The 11,026-nt window shown below is 40.9% G+C and overlaps 1 protein-coding gene across 1 annotated transcript; it reads left to right on the top strand.

Moving 5' to 3' along the window:
- The first annotated feature begins 6,308 nt into the window (after window positions 1-6,308).
- Window positions 6,309-10,742, top strand: gata1a (GATA binding protein 1a). The gene is made up of 6 exons (XM_050039041.1): window positions 6,309-6,464; window positions 8,069-8,303; window positions 8,397-8,900; window positions 9,331-9,476; window positions 9,820-9,945; window positions 10,061-10,742. The coding sequence occupies exons 2-6, from the start codon at window positions 8,090-8,092 to the stop codon at window positions 10,349-10,351; spliced, it is 1,281 nt and encodes a 426-aa protein (XP_049894998.1). The 5' UTR covers window positions 6,309-6,464; window positions 8,069-8,089; the 3' UTR covers window positions 10,352-10,742.
- The last annotated feature ends 284 nt before the right edge of the window (window positions 10,743-11,026 follow it).

Raw genomic sequence — 11,026 nt, 5'->3', positions numbered from 1 at the left:
AAATGTGCTCTCTTTTACTGTTAACATAACTTATTGCTCCTACCTGCCTATTTGCACTATTGTATCATACTGCAAAACTACACTAAACACTAAATCACTGAAATCAAAAGGCCTATATTTGGGACAGGCGTCTATATAGGACAGGCCTTTAAATCCTTTTTACACAAAACTGCTGCTCGGCAAAGACAGGAAATACAGTCAAATTGTTTATCTAATTTCATTTACTTATTATCTATTTATGGTGGTGCAGTGGTTAGCGTAGTCGCTGCACAGCAAGAGGGTTCAGGGTGGGGGGGCTTTCTGTGCGGAGCTTGCATGTTCTCCCTATGTCAGCGTGCTTATTCTGCAGGTCCTCAGCTTCCTCCCACAGTCCAAAGACATACAGGTTAGGTTAATTGGTGACTCTAAATTGGACGTAGGTGTCTGTCTCTATATGTCAGCCCTGCGATAGTCTGGCGACCTGGTAAGGGTGTACCCTGCCTCTCATCCAATGTCAGCTGGTACAGGCTCCAGCCTCCCTGCGACCCCTAACAAGATAAGTGGTTACAGAAAATGAAAGAATGAATGAATAACATATCAATTCTTTTACATTTTTTGATCTGAGGACCCTTACGGACTAAAGGAATATGAATAATTTACAGGGTAATCGAGGAATGGACACATAATTTTAGGTAGCCAAGAACCAGGTTTTATACATCTGAAAATCTTCTATCAAAAAAATGAACAGCTTGGCACCCAGACCAGGCCTCTAATTGAGACAGGCCTTTATTTGTCAAAATGTGTGGGGACTGGGTGTTTAATTGGGACTAGGCTTTTAACTGTAAATTTTTATGGTGCATTGTGTTATGTGTCTGTATGTACCTTTGATGTGTTGAGAAGGTGGACAATAAAGCTATCTATCTATCTGTCTATCTATCTATCTATCTATCTATCATTATTATTACTATTTTCTATACATTATTTTTATTTGATTTATTTAACTGTTCAACAATATTTTACCATGAATCTATTTCCTTGCGTGAATGTCCACAGTGAGTGTAAAAGCCCTCTCTACAATGCTAGGTATCAAAGTCTGGTTGGGAATCCCTTGTGTCAAATTTAAGCATATTGAAAATATTAAAACATATTGAAAATACTGGTGTTACTGTAAATCCAGATAGATCCAAATATGTAATTTTCTGCTGAACATAGATTCTTACATCCTGTGTCTTAAAAGTGTCCAAAGCTATCTGAGCTCTACAGGTGTCCCCTGTCTTTCTTGACCATGTGTCGCTTTCAAATTACAGTTTTTTTAAAGAGCCTTTGAAGGCACCATGTGACCAGCTCTGTGTGGTTGGCACGTAATTTGACCTCTGTCCTGTCTGAGTCACAACCCAAAGACTCAGCTGCCTGCAGAATAAAAGTCACAATAATACAAAAACCCATAGATAGATAGATAGATAGATAGATAGATAGATAGATAGATAGATAAAACTTTTCAATAAAGTTGGGACAAAGTATAGTGAGGAGTAGGTGATTGTGCTGCAGAAATAAAAACACGAACAGCTCTAGCTTTAGCTCTATTCTGCTGTTACTCTATATTTTCAGAGATACAGTTTTTCATAAAAAGGATGGATGACCTCTGTCTTTGACGTCACTGTAAAACAGTAATTTTGAATTTAAAAAAATCAATTGACATGTAATCTACTGTGGATTATATTGGACAGTTTCTTTTTGTACCACAGGGGGGCAGTATAGGCCTCAGGTGATTCACCTTTCTCAAAGGATTTCCTTTCTGTTGAGTCCTCCAGGTGGTGATGTCTACTTTACAATATGTCAAGTGATTCACTGTTTTTCACAATCTGTTTTTCAGCTGAAATTAAAGTTATATCATATAATTCTTTTAAAAAATGCTCAATATTCAAAGTAAATGCAGGAAACACATTCAAGTTCAAGTACCTACATTTACCATTTTGATTTTTCAGCTTTTCTTCTCAATCAGAGTAATATGTAAACATTTTAAATTAATCTGCCTTCATGAAATACAATTAAATTTATTTTAAATTTCTTTTAAATTGTGAATATCACAGTAAACCTTTAAAATATATTTGAAAATTCTGTAGGTTTAACAGTTAAAACAATACTTGGTCATAACAAAACCCATCCTGTGTAGCCAAACATAGTTAAAACCCAAAGAACTGTTTATTTAATTCTTTAAATTCTTAGTGTTAAAAGATGCCAAATATGACAGGATGGGTTTTGGATAAATGTGTATGAAATGACACATATGTCATCTAGAATATTTCTATTTGATGTAAAGATGCTGACATGACAAAACATTCTTTTGAAACTACAAAAAGATTCAGGTCTGAATGCTTCACTCAGCGTAAACATTATAAAGCTTTACTGAAGAGCTGAAACAAGCTAATACAGAGTATGCAGTATATTAATGATACTACCAGATAGATGATTTTAACAAGCCTAAAGCTACTTAAGGTGAAATAAAAGGGAAAAACTGGATGTTAAGAGGTTAGCATAATGCCATAAAGTATAGTAAGATGAGACTACTGACAATCACAGACTTGCAGAAATATACATTATACAACAGGACACACACAATAATGACTTAAGGTGGGTTCAGCAAAAAATAAAAACAGGAAGCTGCACTACAGTAAAAATAAGTCAAATGAAATGAGTATGAAAGTGAAAAAAGGTGAGAGAAGTAATTAGTTACACACACTGAGGTAACGTTGACCTGCTTTTGCATATCTGTGTCTTGTTGAGAGTCAGAGGTGCAGCAGAATACTGAGATTACACAAAAATCAGCAATATAAAATGCCATGATATCTCAGTGAGCGGCACTGGAGCGCAAAGCTTTGGCCACTCAACCACCTCAACAACCTAACTTTATTAGTAATTGCAGGAGACACAAACTCATGTCACACTGCCTGAGCACAAAACATCACGTGAAACCACATGTGTTCTTGTTATTCCTTGTTGACTAAAAATGTAAGTAGAAAAAGGGGCAAAACTAAAGGCCGATGGGAAGGACAGTGTGTGTGTGTGTGTGTGTGTGTGTGTGTGTGTGGTGTGTGTGTGTGTGTGTGTGTGTGTGTGTGACAGAGAGAGAGAGAGAGAGAGAGAGAGAGAGAGAGAGAGAGAGAGAGAAAGAGAGAGAGAGAGAGAGCTCTCCTGGGCATGTTGCTGCCGCCCTGCATGGCAGAGATAAGACCACCGCCTACACAGAAGCCTGTTTCTTGGGAATTAGAAAGCTGTCCCCAAAGTCCACTGGTGACACACAACACCATCCGTCACCAGGAGCTCACACAACCTCCCAACTCGGCTCACACTGCATCTGTCGAGATACCGTCAACTGAGCGGGCAATGTCATGTGTGTGTGTCTGTCTGTGCATGCTTATGAGTTACATGACACGACCACGAACATGCTGCAATGTCCTGTAGGTCTGTGTGTACGTCTGTGCTGCTGTATGACAGCGAGCGGCGGGCCTGTAATTCCTGGCCTCCTCCTTTCATCTTGATAACCTCTTATCAGAGCAGAGCAGCCCGCTCACACAGTGGCAGCAGCCACATCCCTGCCCAGCTGTCCACACTGCCACAGAGACTTCATTTCACTCCTAATATTAGTCTCATTCACACACACTCAGGCAGCTCATGGCTCCCATTCAGTGTCATTATTATTATCCCTTAAGAGTCCAGTAAATCAAGTGGAGGGAAAGGAATAACCTTAAGTAGATAACACAGTAAACTAGCAGCACTTGATCAGGGTTCCCACACATTTTCATGGTCAAAATTTCAATCGATTGAAGAAAACATATGTGATGGTGAACAAAATGTTGTCACGCATTGATGCATATTAGAGCCATGTTACGTCGTCAGCTACAGAAAATAAATTTGCTGTTATGTTTCATTACTTACACACAACAATTTCCAAAACTTTTTTTTATTAATTCCCTTAGTTTAGCTGGATCCTACCCAGCATGCACTAGGTGAGAGGCGGGCTACATATTGCACAGGTTGTCCTGAAACACATTCACACATTCAGGCAATTTCAAGTTTTCAATCCACCTTATCTGCAAACTTTGAACCCAGGACCTTCTTGCTGAGACAACAGTGCCAAAAGCAAGCCTGTATCCATACACCAACCAGAAAAATAAATTGCATTAGGGATGTTGCAGTGGCACAAGGTTTGTCTTCCATCACTGTCCTATCTTTTTCTGCCACCTCTCAAAAGACTGTCAGGAAATAAATGCCTAAAATAATATTTTAAAGAACTGCACTACCAGCAGCCTCTGTGCAGTCATGCTGTAAAATACATCAACCAGAGTTAATAAAATAATTCCTCACAATGTTTGGTTTTAACTTTCAGCAGTCTATGCCCTCCTCGGTGAGACTACATTTTAATTTCATGTAAAGGGGATCAAAAACAGGGATGAAGGCACGATTCTACAAAACTGAAGCTTTTATAGTTAAGAAGTGTGGTTTATTCGCCTGGTTTGGTTGGAACAATAATTAGTCTTCCACTGATGCTGTTCTGTTTGACACATCTTAAAAATATAAAGTCCAAGCTTTGTGTAAATATTGCAAAAATAATAGATAACAAAACCCCTTCAAGAAAAATGACATGAGGGGTGCACAGCAGCTCAGCAGGCAGAGCTGGGAGAGCTGTCTGGTAGAGCTGGTGTCCCATGTACAAAGTCAATATTCTTTTAACAGTGGCTGCAGGTTCGATTCCATCCTGCATGCCAGCCCCTCTCTCTCTCCTCCTTTCACACTTAATCTGTCCTGTCAATAAAGGCAACAAATGATCTTTAAAAAAAACAACAGGATTTTATGAGACCATATAAAACACAAGTTGCTGTAGTCAGGGATCACTACACTAGCAGGTTACAGCTGATAAACCACTGAAAATGTCACTTCACACATGTTACAGGTTTCTCCACATCCCCCAAAAATATCAAGGACATGACCTGAGTGTCCTCAATGGTAGCGGCTACAGCCCTAATGAAGGGGGGCGTTCAGTATCCTACGTCTCTGTTTAGAGATGTAGTTATTCTGTGGCACTGGGGCACAGCAGTGGTTCACCTGGCAGAGGGTGCACCCAATGTACTTTGACTGTGTCCTTACTACAGAGGCCAGTATTCAAGTCTGACCTGGGTCCTTTGCTGCATTTTCTTCCTTCTCTTCCTTCTGTGGTCTTTGCCTGTTTATACACTAAAGGAAAAGGGCCCAGAAAATAATCTTTATTAAAAAAATCCCGGGAGTTATCTTTTACTGTAATCTGCAGTTTATATCTGTTAGTGCTGCGGGACACTTTCATGCCAAGCAACTGTAGAAAGAAAGTTTAGGGAAATAAGTGACTTAATTACAATTTTGCACCACTGTTACCATGATGTAGGTATTGATTTGCATCTGACCTAACTGATGTGGTTTATCTCCCACTCACTTCAGGATGTCATTTCAATTTAACTGTTGCAGGTTCTTAAAATGCAGGAAAAAGGCCAAGTGTTGCAAATAAAAAAAGGCCTCAATTCTTCCCAACTGTTTTTCTCTCCTGATTTCCCTGAAAACTGTAAATGAACAAAGAGAGAGGAAAGTCGGGGAGCTGCTTTGACTATCAAATGACTGGGACAGTGTCAGGCTTGTGCACCGCCAGGCCATGTCCAGACGATATCTCTCCCCCATGATTGCAGCTCCTCTCCTGATTTGCATTACTGTGTTCCACTCTAAGCTTTGCTGGACCACAAAGAAATTGAGTCTTTGCATTTTGCTTTGTTCAAATGTCTGTCGACTCTTTTTCCATGTGGGCTCTGTCTTATCAAGGGCTGTATGCACATTTCATCAACAGACAAAAAGCTCCCATCCTGCTCTGCCTGAAAAAGCTGTGTGAAGTCCTTCATGTTACATCTATGTGTCGACATATACAAATAAAGATATAACTGCGCAAAATAACTAGCAGCTATAACTAATTGTTTGATATTGGGTATAGTTTGGTGCTGATATGCTTTTTAAAGTGGTGCGTGCTCTCTGGAAACCATCACAGATACAAACATGTTATCAGTACTGCACTGCCAGCACACACAGCTATAAAGGAAGGGCAGAGGAACCAAGATTTAAAGCTGACACCTTCACCTTTTTCACTCACTTTAGAAAAAGCCTTTGACAAGACAACATTATTTGTGCCTAAATTACAGTTAGACATGATAACACATTGAGAGTTGTTACATGTTACATCTACCAGTTTTTTCTCTCTGGACCAAAGAGGTGTGTCTTTCAAAAAAGTTGTCCCCAACCCCTCCCACGGACTGTCTCTTAGCCCTAAACTTCGCTGGTGGTTGGAGAAGTTGTTCTTGTAGCCATCAGCCTATAGTGAGCAGTCGAGCTGTTCCACCTTCCACCTGGCCCCATACATTTAACCCTGCGTCCTGCTGTACCACTCACCTTACTCGTCTGTGACATCCACTCAGGTAGGTGACCCCTCAGCTTTTTGTCTCCTGTTGGTCTTATTCTTCAGCAGACACCAGAATATCATCCAGCTGCTTGAGTAAAGAATAGTCTTGTGAAAGCATATTCATGTGTTTGGGACTTTCACTGGTGAGGTTTCACCCAAGGCCATTTATTAGCTGATTGACTGGGAATTGTAGAGATATGAGAGGTGAGGACTTTGCTTTGAGGTGACGGAGATTCTGTTTCCTTTTTAATTTAATTATTATTTTATTATTATTTATCATTAATATTATTATTATTATTATTATTATTGGGTTTTTTTCCCCCTAAATTTATCACCATGGGTCTGTGTAAATTAGTGATAAAATTAATTTGGATCAATTATCATCATGATCATTATTCTTTTAGGTGACTTGGGGTTAAATTAAATATCTCATCCTTTTCATGTTAAATGTATTAATATAAATAAATGCCCACTCATTCATCTTTCGGTTAGGATAATAATTAAATCTCAAGTTCATTAAGGTAATATTTGAAAAAGCAGTTTAGTTTAAAATAATTAAATCTATATAACTGTGTTTTTACTTATGGATTCCTGAGTGTAATCTCATGTGATCGGCTCTCCGCAAAATGCCGTCTCACTCTGCCGTGTTTTTACATTTGTCATATTTCAAGTCTAAGATTTCTATTAATCAGATGAGATTTGAGTCATGTGATATCAAGCTGGATATATTTAGCATTATAATAATGCTGTCTATCAGATTTTCTCAGACTTTATCAGACGCTATCAGCCTCTTCTCTTTCCTCTTCTCTTTCCTCTAAAGATATGGAGCAAGAGTGGCATTGGGTCTGTTATTGTTATATTCATAATATTGCTTTGACGTTCTGCACTTTTATTATTTTATCCACTTTAATCAGTTTTTTTACAGCAGCAATTTTAAAAATATTTTTAAGGGCAGCAAATGGGCTTTTCATCTCAAGGACTAAAAATTGTAACTTAACTGTAGTTATGACTTATTTCAGCACCACTGAACAATTACTTAATAAGAATACCACTCAGAAATTGAGAAGCCTGGCGTGAAAATGACACACGATCTTCGGGCAGAGTGACAGAAGTTGCTGTGAACACTTTCAATTAGAAAAAATCTCTTTTTTTAGCTGGAGTGCAGTGTTGTTTGTCCACCCTGCACGGCGTCCCAGAGGACATATATTTTGCATTCTTGTAACTGGCACACCTATTGTAGGAAAGGCCACTGACTAACCGTTTGGTCACTAGCTGCATCACTACGTTTATAGACCCATTTATTTTTAGTTTTTACTTTCAGCCACAGTCAAATGAGGATCCTAGAAAAGGAAGTTTGAAGAAGCCTGCTGTCGAGAGATCGCGTCCCTGATAACTTCAAGTTTCACTGGTTATTATGAAGTGAAGAGTGTGGTGATAATGTGTCTGCTTCAATCAAGAGTAAATCAGATGCAGTTAATTGTGGCATGCATTACCACTGCTGGCAAAAAATAAAATCTGATTTCAGCTTTAAGTTTTTGAAATATACTCCTGACAGGATGCATTTGGCAGAAATCTTAAAGCGCTGTAGATTTCTCATATCCCCCTGTGGTCGTGCTATAGGTTGAGGTTTATTCTGTCAGCATGGAGGATTCATCAGAGCAGTCCCAGTGGGTGTCTCCAGCCCTGCTCAGCTCAGACCCTCTGGCCAGTTTCTCCTCTGAGTCTGGCCTGCTGCCTCCAGGAGATGATGGAGAGGCCTTCTTCTCCAGCCAGGACACAGACTACACCAACCTGCCCTCCTTCTTCACCAACCCGAGCCACAGCCGAGCACCACCCACCTACAGACACAGCTCGGGTCAGTGCTCCCACCCACTGTTGCCCATCAAATCCATCTTCTCATCCAAGATCTACATCATAATCTGACTTAATCTGTTCTGTCTGTCCAAAGTTCGACAGGTCTACACCTCACCGAGCCTCCTCAGCAACCTCCAGCTGCTGGATGGGCCTGGCAGCCACCTGAGCTCACCCTACAACCCCCCTGCCTCCACCTGGAGCGGCAGCCCCCTCACCAAGACCCCACTGCACTCACACACCTCGACCTCCCTCTACACCCCCAGCGTCACCTCCACCTTCACCACCTCCAGGGACGGATACTTGTCTCCAAGCAGAGAGGGCAGGGAGAGCCCCCGGCTTCAGGAGGCCCTGAAAGCCGAGCGCCTGAGCCCGCTGGGAGGGTTGGGAGCCGGCAGCAGTTTTCTGAATCTGACTCCTGCTGCTGGAAGTGTGTACACTCCGTCGTCCCACTCCCATCCCCACATGTTGAGCCCCTACAGCTCATACATGACAGGCCCACAAGACTACAACTCTGCTGCCCTCTACAACAGCCCTGGAGGGTGGATCAGCCCCTCATACTCCCCTAAACTCCGCAATAAGATGAGGATATCCACTCCAGGTGAGAATTTTCTCTGATTTCAGATCAGTCAGTGATCTAAAAATTAAGATCTTTAAGATTTAGACTTCATTGTTAACCTTGGAAGCAGCAATTAACAAAACAATCCCACCACAAGGTCCATTTAGTGGCTGCTCTGGAACTTTCAGTCGTATCCCATGACCTCACTCTGCCACTGCACTTGGCTATGGTCAAATTACTCCTAAAAATTCAGGTCAACAATTAACTTAATCTCTTTTTACTTTTAAGCCAACATGAACAAGAAGTCCTTAAAGTGCTCAGAAAAATGTAAATTGGAAAATCCACAATGCATACTGGGCAACTGGGCAAATCCATCTGCTGAGAAATGGGACTGTAATGTCATGCATTTTGTAATAACCTCTTGATACACCAGGAAGTTCACTAATAACAGTGTACTTTTGATTTTGAACAGAGGCCAGAGAGTGTGTTAACTGCGGAGCCACAGCTACCCCTCTGTGGCGTCGTGATGGTACAGGCCACTACCTGTGTAACGCCTGTGGACTGTACCACAAGATGAACGGCCAGAACAGACCACTAATCCGACCCAAGAAGAGACTGGTACAAGACACACACCAACACACCTTTCTGATACACAGATAGATGTACTTTGTGATGTATTCAACAAATAATAAACAATTGCTTAAGTAATTTTAAAAACCCTGATGTCAATATTTAGAACATGTGTATTTGTCCCCTCCCAACAAATACATGAAAGTAGCAGTTGAGTTTTATTTTGACAAAATTAAGTGTATAATATTAGTAATGTTAGTGCATAAAAATTCACCACAATGCAGCAAAGTAAAGTGTTTCATGCTCAAAATGTTCTGACAGAAGACCCCAAACCCCCCACCTCATGTATGTCCCCCCAAATGTTAAAACAAAACCGACACCCTTGTTTTAGATTGTCAGCAAGCGGGCAGGCACACTGTGTGCCAACTGCCACACAAGCATAACAACACTGTGGAGACGCAACGCCAATGGAGAGCCTGTGTGTAATGCTTGTGGACTCTACTTTAAACTGCACAATGTAAGTCAGCCTGGATGAAACTCATATCTATATTCTTCTTCTTTTTTTTTTAATCCTCCCAAACTAAGCCAAAATCTGCTTGTAAACAAAATCTCTGACTTTGCTCTTTTCCCAGGTCAACCGGCCTCTCACCATGAAGAAGGACTGCATCCAAACGCGCAACAGAAAAGTGTCCAACAAGAACAAAAAGAGCAAGAAGGTCGCCATGTTTGAGCAGTACTCTGAGCCGGTGCCTCAGGCTCCCTCCCTGGATGACAACTGCGGGTCATTTTCCCTCGGCCCCGGGACTCTCCTCACCTACAGCCACACACCACATCTCATCCCAACACCATCATCCCTGCATCCCTCCGCCTCCTTACAATACACACACCACCTCAACACTGGCATGATGCCCACGCTGGTCTGAAGTGACAAAACAGGCAGCTGCAAGCTGTACAGGTTTCGGAGTCAGCACGCTTGGTTGCCAGCTATATGTGTGAATTTGTATATATGTGTTTCTACACTGGATGACTCATGTTTTCTGTTTATTTTAACTGTATTTTAGTAGATATTATCAAGTCAGATAAAATCACTCTACTGAGGTTGTTGCACATGTAAACACACTGATAAGAGAATTGTTTTAGCTGTAAATACAAACACAAAGCAGGATTCGGCTGCCTCAGTCTTCATCCCTTTTCAGTTATTAATAATGTGAAATCATACTTTGGTGTTGTGTTACACGGGTCTGTTTTGTATTTGCAAAGTTCCTGTTACCATATTGAAACTCTACTGGGGAAATAATAAAATGTGTGACTTATTCTGTTGGAGTTATGAAGGCTTTTGTTTATGATGTCATTTGAATTCCCAGTTCATCTGTTCAGCTCAGTGACGTGACCACAGTAAAGCCTCCTGTGTAGGGTCATTGTACTCCCCTGCTCAGGTATAATGGTCTCTTTGTACAGGCAGCGCTCCACTTTGACAGTGTAATTGTACATAGCGGGTATGCAAATTCTCCATTCTGCAGAAGTGACAAACATCCAACTAAAGTGCAACACTTACGCAGTGGTTTTATATTTAGACCAGCGCTGCCAGTTGATGAGCA

This window comes from Epinephelus moara, chromosome 24 (assembly GCF_006386435.1).
Source record: "Epinephelus moara isolate mb chromosome 24, YSFRI_EMoa_1.0, whole genome shotgun sequence".
NCBI classification, from domain to species: Eukaryota; Metazoa; Chordata; class Actinopteri; order Perciformes; family Serranidae; genus Epinephelus; species Epinephelus moara.
Note: the sequence above shows the minus strand (reverse complement) of the source record. Positions and strands in the feature narration are given on the sequence as shown.